Source organism: Spermophilus citellus (assembly GCF_964194105.1).
Source record: "Spermophilus citellus genome assembly, chromosome: 17".
Classification (NCBI taxonomy): Eukaryota; Metazoa; Chordata; class Mammalia; order Rodentia; family Sciuridae; genus Spermophilus; species Spermophilus citellus.
Window position 1 is genome coordinate 27,367,226 of NC_138199.1, and position 19,445 is coordinate 27,386,670.

General features: G+C 37.1%; 1 protein-coding gene and 1 long non-coding RNA gene across 2 annotated transcripts in view; one reads left to right on the plus strand and one right to left on the minus strand.

Annotated features, from left to right (window-relative positions):
• The first annotated feature begins 892 nt into the window (after positions 1-892).
• On the plus strand, positions 893-6,078 carry LOC308635676. The gene is made up of 2 exons (XR_014019228.1): positions 893-5,390; positions 5,446-6,078. It is a non-coding gene; the product is annotated as an uncharacterized lncRNA (long non-coding RNA).
• Positions 6,079-6,523: 445 nt separating this feature from the next.
• PAFAH1B1 (platelet activating factor acetylhydrolase 1b regulatory subunit 1) overlaps positions 6,524-19,445 on the minus strand; it is a 73,554-nt gene continuing 60,632 nt past the window's right edge. Inside the window, exons 6-11 of the mRNA XM_081270262.1 lie at positions 17,037-17,205; positions 15,243-15,345; positions 13,684-13,912; positions 11,030-11,131; positions 7,598-7,754; positions 6,524-6,655 (exon numbers count right to left, since the gene is read on the minus strand). Coding sequence (XP_081126388.1) covers positions 6,582-6,655; positions 7,598-7,754; positions 11,030-11,131; positions 13,684-13,912; positions 15,243-15,345; positions 17,037-17,205 — 834 coding nt within the window. The 3' untranslated portion in view covers positions 6,524-6,581. The remainder of the gene's footprint in view (positions 6,656-7,597; positions 7,755-11,029; positions 11,132-13,683; positions 13,913-15,242; positions 15,346-17,036; positions 17,206-19,445) is intronic.

Here is a 19,445-nt window from a genome sequence, read left to right on the forward strand (position 1 = left end):
TTTCCTGGTTGGTCCCTTAAGCGTCTTAGTGCTGTCAGATATGTTTTGTCAACCCAGATAACAAGAGGCTGTTCTATAAGAAACAGACTGGAGGTGCGCAATCACCCTTTCTTTTCCTTTCTTTTAATTGGCAGGTTTCTTTTCTTTTTTCTTCCCTAGTAGAAAACCCAAGGACAGTCTACCCAGAACCACATCCCTAGCACTTTTTTTCTTTGGGTTGTAGTTGGATACAATACCTTTATTTTATGTATTTATTTTTACATGGTGCTAAGGATCGAACCCCAGCGCCTCACATGTGCAAGCTGAGTGCTCTACCGCTCAGCCCCAGCCTCCCTCCCCAGCACTTTTTAGTTTTTAATTTTGAGACCCTATCTCAAAAGACTGGGGATGTGGCTCAGCGATAAAGTGCCAGTACTGTGGGGGGCAGGGGGTTAAAAGTCTCAGAGAGTCCTCCCCACATTTACTAGTTCATAAGGTGCATTACACAGCACACTAGGTTAAGGGGAAAAGCTAGTGCAATTCAAGTTCCAGCTCACACCTTAATTCGCTGTAATACTTCTGGTGTATGAGTCCCTTCTCTTGTGCAAGCCTTGGTTTTCCTGTCACTAAAACTAATATTTATCAGTAGGGGGCGTGTGTATGAAGTGTTTGTCCCTAGTAGGCATTTGTAATGCCATCTGTCGTCCTTCCCGCCTTAGTCCCTCCACCTCGACTTTCAGTGAGAGAGCCAGATGACCAAGTGGGAATGACGACTACCAAATATTCACAAAGTGATGAACTCCCTGTGTCAAAAGTGAGGATGAGGGCTGCAGTTGTGGCTCAGTGGTAAAACCACTTGCCTGGTATGCCTGAGGCACTGAGTTCAATCCCTGGTACCACATAAAAACAAAAACAAAGGTATTATGTCCATCTACAACTAAATATATACATATGTATATAAAAATAAAAAAGATGTTGTATCCATCTACAACTAAAAAAAAATTTTAAAGGAAGGTGAAAAGGAGAAATCTTATTTAAAACCCCACTAGGGGCTGGGGCTCAGGGACCAGCAACTTTTGCCCAAATTTCTTTGGTGAGAAGTTGAATCATTTAGGTCAATGGTTCTTAAGCATCAGAATCATTTGGAGGCATGCTGAAAGGTTCCCAGGCTCTCCTGTCCTTGCTTCCAAAATGACAAAGCAAATAAGGAATATTAGTGTCAAAAAGGGCCATGGCCATGTGCAGCCTATTTGCTGCACAAAGTGCGCAGTATGTGCCCAAGGACAAGGCCACCAAGAAATTCATTATTCAGATCACAGAGGCTGCAGCTATCTTCATTGCTTCCCAAGCCGTGTATGAAGTTGATTTACTGCATGAACTGTGCCATCCACAGAATGGCAATCAGGATTGGATCTCCCACCCTGATTTAGACTTGTGGTGCTGCTCCACAGCTTCCACCAATGTGGAAGGAGCTGGGTCTTTACTGAAGAAAAACTATTCTCTGGAAAAAAAATAGGAATCATACTTTCAAAAATGTGCTAGACTCAGTGATGGATACCTGTAATCCCAGTAACTCAGAAGGCTGAGGCAGGAGGATCACAAGTTGGAGGCTAGCCCCAGAAACTTTACAAGTGTCTCAATGAAAAGGGCTGGGATGTAGCTCACTGGTAGTGTGCCCTCAATTCCTGGTGGTGGGGGGGCGTGGAAGGTGCCAGTGTGTGTTGGGGCCCTAGAATTTGCATTTCTAATGAACTCCCAGGAGAGGTTTATACTACTGGCTCCAGAATAGCTGTCCCGGATGATTTTGGTAGATCAGTGGTTGAAAACTGTCAGCTACAGTTTCCTCCAAACTAAGTAGGGAGAGCAGCAACACCCAGAATGTAGCACAATTTCTCACCATCAAGCAACAGAGATGGTCATGAATCCTGGGAGAAGGCACAATGTGTATGATGCACCATAGGCTTTGAATGTTTCCCATTTCAGGACAGTGATTGATAGACTTTAAAGCTACAATTCTACACCTTGGCAAAGTAGTCAGGTTCTCATCCTAGGGTGAGAAAAGAGCCCTGCAAAAGGTAGGACGCTCCAACTAAGGCAAATTATGTTGTTGTTTAGGATCCAGCTTCCAGTAGGGGAGGCTACTTCCAATAGGAGGCAGGAAAACAGCTGGGTTGTAAGAAGAGCCACCACCTCATTTAAAATCTCTTTGTATGTGAAATAATGCTGTAGACTTCATGGCCACCCTTGGGGATATAGGCACCAGTACAATAGCCTGGGGATAAGGCAGGACACAGCACAGAAAATGGTGGGGCTTCTAGGGGTAAAGATTCTTATTTTGGTAAATTTTAAGCAAACTTTCAATATTAAGGATCTTCATGAATCCAGGGTAAGAGAGGGTCACTGTCTCTGGAATTGAGTCTTTGTAGAGGGGGCTGTATAGTCCTCACTGCTTTAGCTCTTGGCTTCAGCTCTCTGGCCAAGCTGTAGTCAGAGAATGTACAGCTAGAGGGGAGGATGGGGCTGTAGCTACCCAACACAGTCAGCTCTGTGCACACTCACCAGACCAGACCTCTACTGTGGAGCTGCTTCCTCCAAATAGAGGGAAGGACAGCATCAAAGCCATGGCTGGATGGCTATTAAGAAGAGCCTTCTGTCAACTGCTTGCTGCAGGGGACCAACTTAGACTTTGTTCTGACTGGTCCCACTTCCTATTGACTGAATTCTTGCACCAGAACCCACCCCCACCAAAAAAAAAAAAAAAAAAAAAAAATCAGATCTAGTTTTATAGGCATTTAATAGTTTACCAATTGGTACAATAAGATTTTTAATATGCAGAAAACATGAATAAATTTTGTTTTACACAGTCTGAGAGCAACAAATCTTACTGTAAAACACAAGAGCAATATTATATACATTCCTTTACTGATTTTTTTTTTAAATTGTGTCAATATCTTCAGTTAACTCTTACAATCTGGGGAACTGTTTTCTCCAATTACCACCTCTACAATGTTCATATGAAATCAATGCTTGCCTTCATGTCAGTGTCAGGATCAGATTATAACTCGAAGATTTTGTATTTATTTCTAACATCTTCAGAGTGAACTTTAGGGATGCCTGAAGGATGGGCAGGACAGGAAAGCAGCTACTTACATGATATAGTGGAAAGATAAAAAGGCTAGTTCAGTTCAGTCCAGTTGTGACTTGTAAATCCAGCTTGCCCTCCCCCCCACCCCACTGGAAACAAAACAAAACCTTTTCCCACCAATTTTGTACATATCGCTTTTCTACCAGGAGATTCTTTGCATCACCTAGATTAATCAACACATTGGATTTATATACAGCTGGACAGAAAAAGTAACCATTTTAAGTGCCTTTTCCTTCAAACACTTTCAACTTCAGTTGCTTAAGGATTATCAAGCCACCACTGTCAACAAACAAAAATGTGTCCTCTATTTTTAAATAGTTTTTCTTTAAATTAAAAAAAAAAAAAGAAAGAAAAGAAATTATTTGATGACTGATATTACCTGGAAGTTCACACAGAAACAGAAAGAGGCAAACAGGAAAGCAGGGCACTGACAGTAAGGAGACTGGGCTTGGTGAATCTAGAGCCAAAGCTTCCAAAGGATTATAGCACGCTCCACAGCCCAGGACAACTTGCTAACACTAGTGATTTCAGATAGTGCTCTGGGCACACCATTGGTCACACCATACAGACAAAACAGGACGGTCTTAGTCTCCTAAAGTGCAAGATGCCATGTCAAAAAGCAACTATTCTTCAAGTGATGTCTAAACCAGTTTTTGTGGCTTGCACTTGCAAAAGTACAGCCAGAATTTCTTGGGCACGTTATATTAGGGTGGCACTGGAATGTCTGTTTTCACACATACACAATCGCACACACACACACAGTCAATAATCATCTGAGGATGCAATTCTACCAGCTTTTTATTTCTTAAATAAGTGGCCAATTTGAGAAAGTGACAAAGCAGCAGTGAACCTCTAAACCAATTAATAGTCCTCTACTTACAATCCAAACCAGTAACCTCATCATTGTCCTTATCCCAGGCAAGGCACAGGGTTAGACAGCAGACAGAGAAAACAGAACACAGAGTAAGAAAGGGCATCGACAGGGCAGTGTCAAATAACAGTGCAGGGAACCTCTGCAAATCTGATTCCAGATTGTGGATGGATTGCCCTCCCCCACCCCCTTCATGATTTAAACAGGGCTTGTTACATTTGGATCCAGTTGTGGACCATCCCTGAGATTCAATGTTCGCTGCTTCTGAAATGGACGATGTCTGGTAACTCAACTAAGCAGCAGGCTGTGGCAATCTCCCAAGTAAGGATAACTTTGTATAGAGTAATTGTTTCTCCTCCTTTGTCAACGACAGTCACTGTATGCTGCAGGGGAGGAAACCCAGCGAACAGCAGCTTTATTTCCTTTACATCGGTACCATATTTCTTTTATCAATATCTGTGAGTGATTTCTAGATGTTGTGGCTTACCCTTAAACAATTCATGTTGCTACATGCTAAAAATGAATTAATACAGGACATTTATACATGTACAAACAAATGTTAAGATGCACCATTTCTATGTATTTATATTTCTTGAAATAAGACAGGAAATAGCAGCAAATGAGAACAAAGATAATTTCCATAGCATCTGTAGAAAAATCTAGTCAGAACAGCCAAGGGAAAGAAAAGATTTCTCAATGTAAGCAGGGTTATGAGGCAATATTGTCCTGAAAGTTAACCTACTATATTTAAGGAATTGACTAAAGATGTAATTTTTGTCCTCAAAAATAGCTATTAGTTCTCAAAACACTTTCCCTTCCAGAGACATTTCTCAGGAATTATTAAAAACAAAGAAGTAAACAAACAAAAGACACACTTTAGACATTAAGCTGCTTCTAGTTAATATATATGGCCTATTCTGCGTGTGTACCTACAGGACATTAACTCTCACCCTTTGTCTTGAAATTTTTAGGAACCAAATTTCCATTAAATACTAAAAGGGACATTTGAAAAACACCCTATATTACACAAATTGAATAAAATGTAATTCAGAAAAAATAAATCTTGGTTAAACTGTCATTATTTCATTGCTTCTATTAACTTTTCAAATGACTCTCATTTAAAAAAAAGAAAGAAAATTGTTTAGCTAAGCAATGGAATTCTTTATTAATAATTGACAATGGAGTGGTATTCCAAGTCATGGATAAAAATTCTTAAACCTACTTAGTAATAAGTTTGGATCAAAATATACAATATATCAGGGATGTGTAAAATGCTGAATGGCCACATTAAGGGGGGAAATAAAGGAAGTGATTTTCCTTTAGCTGGGAAAAATTCCCACAGAACCAGTTTTCAGAAGCATTGGGATCAAAAAGAATTTGTTCTAAAGCATGGTTGTGGTATTCCAAGATTTATTCTAGTTGAAACTTTTAGCACTTCTAAAACATGGAGGTTCTATGTGTGCCATATAGATATACAGACTTACCCACTTGATAGGCCCATATACTTACAAAACATTTATAAACAAAAGGTGAAAAAAACAGTACAATTTTATGCACACTCCATTAAACCCTGTCAATTTTTTTTTAACTTGCAAGTGAAACAATTCAAATTGTTAATTCGTGTTGAAAAACAAACTGCTGTTATTTCTCTCACTCCTTTAATATGGGCAAACATAACCTTTTCAATATTTCTATCATTATGTAATGCACATTGCACATCCCTAAAAAACATCAAAAACAAAGTGATTTGTATCATGACACTCAATGGGAAGATTAAATTCTACTTGGAAATCACATCACTATACAGTCTAATAGTAAGGAGAATACAACTAGAAGTATGTCTAGTGTGGAAAATAGAAGCTTAGAATATGAGTGTTTTTTAACCTGTTTACAAAGAAGACCCAAATGAAAGAAATGATTTGCTATTAGCTGCTGAGATTTTTCTTACTCAAGATTTACAATCATTTTCTTACATAAATATACCACTAGCCTTTGCTTGATAGGCTGCCAAAACAAACATATCCTATTGATTTGGCAAATGGGTCATGACAAAAATTCCAATGTATAATCCCCATTAATTACATAGATGGTTCAGAAGATTTTGTTATCTAACATCCTTAAAGATTTATTAAGCACACTTAAGTGATGTTACATAGATACACATTTCAGAAAAGCCCTAATAACCACCACTTTTCCCCAAATGAGGCCATCAAGTCAGGCACCAACAGATAGCAGAAAGAAAAACAGGAATTAATAATCCAACATAAAACGACACTGTCAACTATTCAGTTTAGTGCCCTAGTTCAATTTATTAAACTTCTGCCTTCGTAGGCCTGGTGTGACCAATGCCAGCCCAGGTTTTTAAACCCTATGGTACTTCTAGACAACGTATGTAAATTTACAGTATACAATTTGGATTCACCATGCATGAATACTTTGTGTGTAACATTTAATAAGCTCAATCTACATCCAGAATAATTTACATGAAAGGACAATATTTATTTAAACAGAGCTCAATGGGGTAACCATGGTATCATCAGAGTGCATCCAGAGGAAAAAAGGGAGGAGGGGCCAAATGAGACTCAATCAACGGCACTCCCACACCTTTACTGTTTGATCTACACTGCCAGTAACCACATAGGGTGCCGTCTTGTGGAAATCTGGAAGAAAAAGAAAAGGCTTGCTTTCAAATCAGATCAGGACACAAATAAGCAAACCCAAGTGCCAAGAATATTCATGTTTCTCTGTACATACAAATCTACACTCCTAGAAGACACCAAGCATACCAACTGAGTTAGGGAGGAGACTCAATGATTAAATTCTTTTTTTTTTTAATGTATTTTTAGTTGTCAATGTACCTTTATTTTATTTATATGTGGTGCTGAGAATCAAACCCAGTATCTCACACATGCTAGGCAAGTGCTCTACCACTGAGCCACAACCCCAGCCCCTCAATGGTTAAATTCTATATTAACACTTCAGTGAAAACGCACTGGCCTAATCCAAAATGGGGTTCAAATCTTATTTATAAAGACAGTTCTACCATATCCATTTATTACTGAATATGATGTTCCAGGCTTAGTACTAATGCTTTATGTTCATGTTTAATCCCTCAAATATTACTGTGAGGTAGTCAATGGCCCTATTTTACAAAGGCTTTATGTTCGCCATTAGGTTTACCACGTTCCAGTGTATAATAGCTTACTGTATTCACTATTTTAAATTCCAGATTTGAGTTCAGATGATAATTCCCTGAGTTCCTAGTACACAGTACCACCTGCCACAGGGAAAGCCTGTAGTTTACAAACTAGTAGTAGAGAAAAATTAACCTTTAGGAGTGTTAATTTTCAGTAAGTATTCTTTTCACAATTCTATTTTCAAAAATAAATCCTCTATGATGAAGAAAATAATTTCTTTATTATAAGGCTAATGACGAAAAGAGGAATTTAAAGCAATGATAGGACTCCACAGTTTTAATCTGTTTATTCTATTCGGCCCTGAAAGCACTGTGGTCGTCTTACCTGGAAAAGTCACAAAGTTACATAAAACTTTGCTACATCTGGCACTCCAAAATTTAATAGAAACTTCATAACTGTACATACCCAAAGAGGTAACAAAGTGTTCATGCGCATTGAGGGTCTTCATGCATCTTTTGTTCTTGTAATCCCATACACGTAGGGTCTTGTCATCAGCACAACTCAAAATAAATTTCCCCCCAGAATGGAACAGAACTCCACGTACCCAGTTATCATGACCCACCTTAAAGACAAAAAGGTATTTGACTAGTAAAAGGGTAAATTGTTTTAAGTAGCATCTATGACTAATACATTATTACAGTGAAACTACGTATACCAGTATTCCCGAAAAATGAGACTGACCATTAAATGTTCTTACCATGAAAATGCTTACTATCTCAACAGGGCAAATCAATAAAAATCTTTACACTGGAAATACTGGAGCAAATTAATACAAATCTTTTTTTAAAATGGCTATGTGGGCATCATGAGTGAACCAACATGAACAGCATAAACCTACATTAAGAACACAGAGGTTGCTGGGCACAGTGGCACACACCTGTAATCCCAGTGGCTTCGGAGGCTGAGGAAAGAGGATCACAAGTTCAAAGCCAGCCTCAGCAACTTAGCAAGACCATGTCTCCAAAAAAAAGAAAAGTCTGGGGATGCGGTTCAGAGGTTAAATGCCCTTCAGACCTCCCTGTATCCCCCCCAAAAGAATGTAGAAGCTGAGGACAGCTCAGTGGTAGATCATGTGTTTATTAGCATGCACAAGGCCCTAGTGTCAATCCCCAGCATGAAAAAAAAAAAAAAAAGATGAATTGTATTAAATATTCTTTTCGTTTTGGTTGTGCTAGGGATTGAAAACAGGGCCTCATGCATGCAAGGTAAGCACTCTATTACTGAGCTATTCACCCTTCACTGGAAACTCTATATCCAAAACAACAAAAAAATCATAAAACTTTTAAAAAATGTTAAAAGAAAAAACCCACAATATTATATACACCAAAAAATGTGAACACCATAAAAGACCAAAAAAAGGGGTTTGGGGGAGAATAAGTTTAGGAATTCTAGATCAAAGGAAACCAAAATTAACAGGACAGGACCAGAAAATGCAATTTGTGATCCTAGACTCGATCTCAGGGATTAAAAAAAGTTATAAGGGACATTGTTGGGATAACTAAAGAAAATTTGACTATGCAGTGTTACCAATGTTAAATTTCTTATATGTGACTAATTTTATTGTGATTGTATACCTTTTTTCTTAGGAAATACAAGTTAAAGTATGATGACATCTACAGGAACTGAACTGGTTTACTGAAGTGCACAGACACATACAAATTACTAACTGGTGACTTTAGGTGAAGAATATATAAGGCATTTATTATATATCTATCCATCTGTTTATCTCCTGTCCCAACAGTTCTTTTCTTGCAATTTACCCTAAGAAATAATTAAGGGTATGAGATTTAGTTAATAAACATGTTCCATGTTCATCAAAAGACTGTAAACCAGGTGGCAAGAGTACACACCTATAATCCCAGTGACTTGGAAGACCAAGTTAGGTTCAAGGTCAGCCTTGGGAATTTGGCGAAATCCTGCCTAGAAATAAAAAGGGCTGTGGATATAACTCACTGGTAGTGCACCCCTAGGCTCAATCCCTGGTACTGCAGTGGGGGGGGGGGGGTGCCTGTAAAACTCTTTGTAAATCAAATGTCACATACTTTCTAAGTTTGCTACAAAGCAATATATATGGTATACCATTTTTATAAAAACATCACTTATCTGTTTATGCATTAATTTAAGAAACATATTACAGTACCTACCATATTAGACAATGAACATATAGAATTTCACTGTGGAAAGTTACACTGGACAGCAAGTCTAGAAAAATACACTTGGAAGGCATTATCAAGTATGGTAGAACTGATCTGAAGGTGATTTTTATTTTCTTATTTTAGCTTTTCTGTTTATTTCTACATTTTTCCACAATGGCAATGACTACACTGCTTTTATAAAAAGTGTAAAAAAGAACTTTTTTTTTTGTTAAAGACAGTAAAGTAATAGGTCTTTTGTCTTGATTTACTCTTCCTTACTTGCCCTTGTTTAAAATACTCTATTACCCTGACCTATAAAAAAATTACCAATCACTAGAGTTGTAAAAGCCTCTACAAGGCCAGGCATTGGGGCACACACCTGTAATTCCAGAGACACAGGAGGCCAAGGCAGGAGGATCGTGAGTGCAAGGACAGCCTCAGCAAATTAGTGAGGCTTCAAGCAACTGAGTGAGACCTTATTTCAAAATAAAAATGAAAAGGGCTGGGGATATAGCTTAGTGATAAAGTGCCCCTGGGTCCAATCCTCAATATCAAAAGAAAAAAAAAAATAGCCTCTACAAAAAGTCAAATTACATTTCTTGTGGCCATACGAAAATAAAGCAGGAAAAAAGTATCAGGACCTGAAAAGGATCCAGAAGCTTCCTATGGAAATTCATGCTGTCCTGGCTATTACAGATGACAGAGCATTCTTCCTAATTGTAAATGCAGATCTACTTTTCTAACAGCAACATGGTGTAAGTGAACACAGCTCACAATACTATGGGTTTATTTTTTTTTATTTTTTTAATCCCCTCCTTTTTTTTGGTGGTGGTGGTATTGGGGATGGAACTCAGGGGTGGTCAATCAATTTTTAAGGTGGACCCTTTAAAAAAATTTATTTTGAGACAGGGTCTCACTAAATTGCTAAGGCTGGCCTTGAACTTGTGATCTTCCTGTCTCAGCCTCCTAAACTGCTAGGATTACATGTGTGCACTACCTCACCCAGCTCACCAATTTTTTTAAATCCACTCTTGTCAATGCTTCCATGTGTCTATCATTCTACAGAGACAGTAACTTTAACGTATGGTCAGCAACTGAAGAATTTAAACAAACATGATGGCAAGTTATAAAAATTGCTAACAAATTATACCCACAGAATCTTTCAGAATTCCCTTATGCAACCCAAAATATTCATAATCCCTTACTACCATTTATATATTCTTATGTGGATATCCCAGTGTTCCTAAAATGAAGTATTTCCAAATCATAAAGCTAAAACAATTAATTTCAAAATGGTAAAATAAGCCAAATAAACTAGATCATATCAAGAAAGAGACAATGTTAAAAGAATTCATATAAAGAGTGAAACAGTCATGAACAAACATCAGAACTGATTACGTCTGCAGAACTTTCTTCTCCTCCATGGGAAATAATATACAATTTTTAAAGATACAGTGATCTAGGACTCCTCCCAACACACACACACCCTGCCAGCACTGAATACCTTTGTAGATTTTTAAATATAACACTCTGTAAAAATAACTTTCATGCCACTATAACAATGGAATCTTTATAAAGAAGTTACTTTTTAAAGCCCAGAATATTTGGGGCTTATTTTAGATTATTTACTAAGATATCAAAAAGCATCTAATTACAAACACAGTGACAAGACGAAAGAAGCAATGAGATTATACAAACTTACAAGGGTCATAAGGCACATGCCAGTACTGACGTCCCACATCTTAATAGTTTTGTCTCTGGATCCAGACAGCAAGAATGGCCCAGGCTTGCCACTTTTCTTAGTCTATAGAAAATATGTAAAAATTAATTTTCTCATGAATGAAGCTAAATAAGAATTATTAAATTCTTATTTTCTAATTCTATAAAAATGCAATTTTATTTTTAAAGAGAGAGAATTTTTTAATATTTATTTTTTAGTTTTCGGCGGACACACATCTTTGTTTTGTTTTGTATGTGGTGCTAAGGATCGAACCCGGGCCGCATGCATGCCAGGCGAGCGTGCTACCGCTTGAGCCACATCCCCAGCCCAAAAATGCAATTTTTTAAATCTTTTCTTTTTTCTTTTGCAGTACTGGGGATTAAACTCTGGGCCTCACACATGCTACGGAAGTGCTTTTTACTACTGAGCTATATTCCCTGTCACTTTATTTTGACAGAGTAGTGCTAAATTGCCCAGGTGTCATTGAACTTGCAGTCCTCATATCTCCACCTCCCAAGTAGCCAGGATTACAAGTGTGCGCTACCACAGCTAGCAGCAATTTGTTTTTACCTATTGATATACACAAGTCTTTAGACACTATAGCTAGGCTATGTAGAAAGGACCCAAATAACACTAATAGATGACAAATTTACTGCTTCAGACTTCTGTAATTAGGATAAAGGGTATGTGCAGGGCCCTGGGGATTCAATCCCCAGTACTGTTATAATTTTGAGACTATTTTTTAAACTATTCATTTTTTTAATATAAAGAACAGCCAAGATAAAAAATTCGTGACATGTAATAAGTAACACCACCAGAGGGCAGAATAAAGAATTTAATGCAACAGGCAGGGAGCAGTGGCACACTCCTGTAATCCCGGCAGCTGATTTGAGAGTTCAAAGCCAGCCTCAGCAAAAGCAAGGCCCTAAGCAACTCAGTGAGACCTCGTCTCTAAATAAAATACAAAATAGGGCTGGGGATGTGGCTCAGTGGTCGAGTGCCCCTGAGTTCAATCCCCATCAATCAATCATTAAGCAAGCAAGCAATCGGGTAACCAAATAGTGATCACAGAAGCTTCATTTAGAAAAACACCTGGGATTTCAGGGGAGATTTCCTCCTTTATTAGGATGTAGTTATAAAAATCCATGAGAGGAGGGCTGAGGCTATAGAATTCTTGCCTTACACCTCAGCACCACATAAAAATAAATAAAGATACTGTGTGCATTTACAGCTTAAATTTTTTTTAAATGAAAATTCATGAGGAGTGCCACTAAAAGAATGTGAGCCAGGCATGGTGGTACACACTTATAATCCCAGCTACTTGGGAGGGTGAGGAAGATGGCAAGTTTGAGATCTGCCTCGGCAACTTAGTAAGACCCACCTGCAATCATTCATAGATAGACAGATACGGATGAAAATGTAGCACATTACAAGAGTGCCCCTAGGTTCAATCCCTCGTGCCACAAAAAAGAAAGAAGGCGATTTTTAACCCATATAACCTATTCATAGAAATAACATCTGCAACTTATTTTTTTTTAATTTTTGCTAAAGTTTTGCAATCTTTCATGGAAAGAATGCTAAGGATTGAACCAAGTGCCTCACACATGCTAGGCAAGCACTCTGCTGCTGAGCTACAGCCCCAGCCCCTGCAACTTACTTTTAAAGTATTAATCATAAAGACGGAAATCATTTATATATATATAACAGAATTCCAGACTCAGCAAGAATTTTTAATGATCAAGAGTAGCAGAGGCTTCCATATGAAGTCTTCATCTAAAACAAATACATAGGGAGGCTGAGGCTGGGGCTGGGGCTCAGCAGTAGAGCGCTGGCCTAGAACATTCGAGGCGCTGGGTTCGATCCTCAGCACCACATAAAGATAAATATGTCTAACTACAACTAAAAAATTATATTTAAAAAAATTAATTAAAAAAAATACACAGGGCTGGGGAAGTAGCATGGTGGTAGAGTACTTGCTTATTAGCATATATAGGGCTCTAGATTTGATCCTCAGTACTGAATTTTTTTTCTTTTGTAAAATTGTATATAAAAAAGTACCATTAAAAATTTAAAAATATTTAAATATTGAGCTGCCCTTTGACATAAATGTATAGATAATTATGTACTTTTAAAGAAGGTTCTTCTTCTAAACGATAACTCTAAAATAACAAGCTTATATTTATACTGGTTTACTCTTATAACAATGACATTTCATATAAACTTAAATGATCACTTTTACTCTTTAGGAGAATCTATCCCCACAACCCATAAAATCAAGGGTCAGTTGACAGCAATAATAACCACTGGCTAAAAATATTAACACAACTATATGTTGGAAAGAGTAAAGAGTTTCATGATTCAGAATTCTAAAGTGCAAGTTTTTTTTCTCTTTCCACATTTTTTAATTGGCGCACTGCAGTGTACACATTGATGGGATTTATTGTTACACATTCATAAATGCACACAATATAAAAATACAATTTGGCCAATATCACTCCTCAGCATTTCTTGTCTCCTTCCTTAAAGTGTAGATTCCTAAATGCATTAATAGACATGAAACAGAATCAGGAAAGTTGTCTAAGGTTCTAAAACATCAACAATAAAATCGTGGAATGATAATGTATATCACACAGTACCTCAGATCCTGTTGCTTCAGAGATGGAGGAATATGAGCTTTCTGGAGCCCAGGAAATGCATTCTACCACATGTTCATGTTCTCGGAGCTCGGCCTTGCACTCCTTTGTTGCTACGACCCATACGCGCACAGTCTGGTCATTGGAACAGCTGGCTATCAGAGTGCCATCCTGATTTGGCCGCACCATACGTACCCATTCTCTGTGTCCTGTGAATGTCTTCACACAGTAGCTGTCAACATAAGTAGTAATTTACATTGTGAATGACAATCATCAGGACACTTTACAGAAACTTTATAGATACAAAAATAGCTATACATTGGAATAAAGAGAACAGAACCAAAAATAGCTATACATTGGAATAAAAAGAACAGAACAAGCAAGTCAACAAAATAAATCTAAAATCCTGGTTAATAAAAGATGGGCACAAGCCGGGTATGGTGGTGTATGCCTGAAATCCCAGTGGTTTGGGAGGCTGAGGCAGGAGGATCACAAGTTCAAAGCCAGTCCCAGAAAAAGTGAGGCCCTAAACAACTCAGTGAGACCCTGTCTCTAAATAAAATACAAAATAGGGCTGGGGATGTGGCTTAGTGACTGAGCGCCCCTGAGTTCAAGATCTGGTACCAAAAACTAAAAAAGATGGGCACAGGACAGAAAATCGAATGCCAGTTAAAATAAACTGATAGGAATATTGTTAAGGAGCCAGCCCAACCAACAGAATCTAAAGGATAAAAGATACATAGAATAAAATCTTTCAAAATTAAAACAAACAATAAACCCAGGGGGAAAAAAAATTCTAGCCATGCTGTGAAATAGATTATGTGCTACTAATCTGAGCAAAACCAGTCAGTTAAGATTTTGTTACAACAATCAAGTGTAACTTAAAGCACAAATTTAGCCTAACAGGGATACTATTATGAATGTTATTTACATTTTAATTTAAATCCAGACAGATTACCTAAAAGAAATCCACAAAAGAAAAATAAGTCAGCACATAAAATAGCTCTTAAGGACACAAGAGTCTCTGTTATGTAATGTCTCTATGATTCTTTTAGGGAAGCATTTGAAGATCAAACTTAGTTGTTTGTCATACAGTGCTAGGGATCAAAGCCACGGTCTCCCCCATGATAGTCATGCACTTTAGTATTGAGTTACATCTCCAGTCCTCTAACTTAAGTTTTAAAGTATATCAATAACTGGGCATGGTGGCACATCTCTGTTATTCAGGTGGCTGAGGCAGGAGGACTGCAAGTTCGAGGGTAGCTTTGGCAATTTAGCAAGGTCATGTCTCAAAAAACAAACAAACAAACAAAAAAAACGGAACAAAAACAAAAAAAAACTAAAAGGGTGCACAAGTCCCTGAGTTAAACAGAGAGAAACTAAAAGGGGGCTGAGTATGTAGCTCAGAATTGAGTGTCACTGGGTTTAGTCCAGCACCATCAAAAAGAAAAAAAAAATATGTGACTACATGGTCATTCTGGATTAGAGTCAAAATTACTGAGCACTCAGAATTTTTTTTTTTTAATTTTTAAACCTCTTTAGTTGATGCCTTTTCAACTTACCCAGTTTGCACTTCCCACATTTTTATAGTTTTATCCCTTGAGGCAGACACTATATGATCTCCATTGGGCATGATGGCTACTGAAGAGACATTGTGGTCGTGGCCTAAAACATATATAACACAGTAACATATTAAACAATATAGCACCAAAAGCAACTAAACCTCAGTTTACCAATGGCTTATACCATGGTATTAATATATCACAGCAAGTTCTCCTCCCCTCCTCCTCAGGACCAAGGACTAAACTCAGGGCCAGGTCTAGATACACCGAGCATTATATACATTTCATAAGATATGGGTTTACACAAAAAAGAAATGAGTAATTAAAATGTAACCTGTACAACTGTTTTAAAATGCAGACAACAGTGTTTGAATATATTCAAACACTTTAGAGAGTGATGTTTACATAATGAGCACCAGGAAAACATAAAATTTCCTATGGTTGATATTCTACAAGAAAGAAAATTAACATTTAAAATGCCAAACCAGATGGATTTTAAAAAATGGGAATCTGATGCTTTATTTGAAACACTTGCTGAGAATCATCTTTGTGTTGTTGTTGATGTTCATGCATTAAAAAAAAAAGAAGGCATTATTTCATACATGTTGCTCACATTCTTAATAAGCTATGCTTTGTGGAAAAAGTCCCCGAGAATCCACATAAATATCGTATCACTTCAACAAATAAACAATAGTTAGAACAATCTTTTAAGTGAGAATGACAAGATATAAGCAACATAAAGACAGACCAATAACAGACTTTACAAAATATCCTCCGAGTAATCACAGCTTATTCATGCACTAAGACCACTAGCTAACCGTGTTTTTGTTTTTTTGGTACTGATCATTAAACTTAGGGGCGCTCTACCACACAGCCACAACCCTGGGTATATTTTTTATTTTTTATTTTGAGACAGGATCGAAGTTGCCCAGGCTGGCCCAAACATGATTCTGTTGCCTTCCAAGTGACTGGTACTTCAGATGTGACACCACCTCAAGCTACATAATTTATTAAAAAAAAAAAAAAAATTATTACTCACATAGTGTTTCTTACATGAAATCTAAAACATTTATACTTAACCATATTTAAGGAAACAACAAAAATCCTTATACAGTGAGCACCTCCTATGTATCAAGATGACTGGAGTTTTTAATTTCATTCTATTCCCACAACTTTTATTTGAATAAGATGTCACTACTTCTATTTTCCAGATGAAAGAAGTTAGAATTTCATAATGCTGAAAGCAAGCAAGTTGAAATTTGAACCCAGATATCTGACTTCAAAGCCCATGCTGTTTCCACAAAACCATACTGCATCAGGAAAAAGTTTCCAAAACTGTTTGCATCTTACAAGATCTTTCCTTGGCTCCTTAAATGTCTGAGCTCTGCTAATCTAACAATAAGAATGAATGTGGAACATTTAAAAATGAGCAAAAGATCCTGAGATCCAGTATTCATGCTTCCCACACTGAACAAGTGAGGGAAAAATGAAAGAAAGGGTGGGGAGACACCAATAACTTAAATTTCTAGGTTTCACAAACACCAATCAGTTTTTCTTATACAAAAAACAGTATTTGGAAAATAAGTTAAATATTCTATGTAAACTTCTAAGAGATACTTAAAAACAACTTTCAACCATTGTGGCTTATTCATGCAAGAGATACATCATATTTTTCTCCAGCAAAACAATTAAGAGTTGAATGTAGAATACCTGCATACTTTTAGAAACAATAATGCTCCTCTCTGAAATGTTACATTAGCAATTACTATTAAAGTACTATCCTCTATTCCTTACCATGCATGGTTCTAATGCATTCAAAGCCCTGAAAATCCCATAGTTTAATGGTCATATCTGCAGAACAGGAAGCCAGAAGCTTGCCACTGTGGTCAAAGGAAATGTCTTGTACAGAGTCTGTATGTCCCTTAAGAGTTCGTTCAAAATCTCCTGTCTCATAATCCCACACCTGTCAAGTAAAGAAAAAATTGGTTAACACCAACTCATGGCACCTTTCTTATTCACATTTGCATTCAGCAGGCCCGTTCAGCACCTTATTGACTAATTAACTGAACAAGGAACAAAGAACACACACTATTACATTTTCAAGTTAAAATTGGTATTGTTTTCTATAGAAAACAAGTGATCAAAACAGACCTTTAATATCCCATTTATTATCTACCATAGGCCTAATCATGCTGCTGTCAAGACAGCAAGACATAGACCCTTCCTAATGTGACAGCAGGTAATATATCACACTTTTTGGACAATACTAGAGATTGACCTAAAGGTCTTGCATAGCTAGGCAAGTAATCTACTATTAAGCTACACCCTCAGTCCAATATTTCAATGGTATGTGTAAGAAAGAGAGAGTGAGAGAGAGGTGGGGCATGGGGGGGGCGTGGAGGACACAAACAGACTGGAAATTTAATCTGAAGTTTTGTGTAGGCTAGGCAAGTACTCTACCATTGAGCTATATCCCTGGCTCATAAATAAAGAAATTTAAATGTAAATTGACAAAACAAAAAAACTTTAAGGGGCTATGACACACATTTATATGTAGAATATTAGGTAATATAACAGAGTACTCAATTCTACTAGACTAGCAGAGCTCAGACATCTAAGAGGCCAAGGAAAGATTTTATAAGATGCAAATCATTCAGGAATTACAAACTATAACAAAAGCATATATAAGTTTGATTTTTTAAAATGAAATAATGGTTACCTTTTTTGGCACAATACTTGGGTCTGAACCCAGGGATTTGCATGTTAGGCAAGTACTCTTTATCACTGAGCTATCTCTAGCCCTTTTTGTTGTTAATTTTGAAATAGGGTCTTATTACATTATCCAGGCTGGTCTCAAACGTCCTGAGCCTCCTGAGTAGCTGAGAGTACAGGCATACGCCACCACACTCAGCTTACAAGTATATTTTCAATTATTCATTACTAGTTTATAGAAATACAACTACTTTTAGTATATTAACCTGGTATCCTGTGATTCTCTTAAATTCAGTCATAGTTCTAGTAGCTTTTTGTGGTAGAATCTTTGGGATTTTCTATGTAGAAGATCGTGTTGTCTGTAAATAAAGACAATTTAATTTCTTCCTTTCCAACCTGTAGCTAAAGCTAGAACTAAAAGCTCTTAGAAAAAAACAGGCATAATGTTTGTGATATTGGATTAGGCAATGGTTTCTTAGATATGAAACCAAAAGCATATGAAAATAAAGAAAAATCAGAAACACAACTTTATGTTAGTGTACAGGATGCTTCATTTCCCCTTAAAGGCACATGGCCAGTTGTATATACCAAATGCCAAGCTTGGGGCTGTGGGATAATAATGGAAACCTCTACTCCAGTTGGGAAAAGAACAGAACATCCCCACCTCACTCCCATCATGGGCTTTCAGGAAAATGGGACCATGGTTTCAAGGAGGCAGTGAATGTTCTGCTGTCTGGTTCCTTTCCCTGACCCATAAGACTGACCTCAGGAAATCACAGAAAGTGAAATATTGGATAAAGGAGCAAAGCTAGGGGACTCAGTGCTAGAGCACTTGCGAAGCAGGCACAAGGTCCTGGGCTCAGTTCCCAGCACCATAATTAAAAAAAAATTACCAAACATTGTTTTTAAGGAATTCCTATTGATGATAAAATATTTTCATTATTACAGAAAACATTATGATGGACATCTTTAAATACTGAAAAAAATATATGCACTCATTTTGTAATACTTTGGTCAGAAAATGATGATGAAAAGAGTTAATGAGTTAAAAAGCAAAACTTTTAAAGCCCTTTATATATTCTACCAACTTGCTCTCCCATTAAGATGGTTTGAAATGTAATGAGAATGCCTGCTTCATTAAAATATTTTTTTAATATTTTGTTTATTAGTTGTAGTTGGACACAATACCTTTATTTTTATTTTTACGTGGTGCTGAGGATCGAACCCAGGGCCTCGAACCCAAGCTCTACCACTGAGCTACAACTCCAGCCTTCATTAAAATCTTATCACTGGATATTCTTGTTTAAAAGATAACTTGAGATACACACACATACACACACAAAAAAATAATCCTAATTTATATTTTTCTATTAGTAATAAGGTCAAAACTATTATTATGGTTGATTAGCCACTGCTGCTTCTTTCAATAATTATCTGTTTCTGTTCAATATACATTTTTCTACTAAGATGCTACTACTTTTCATATTTGTG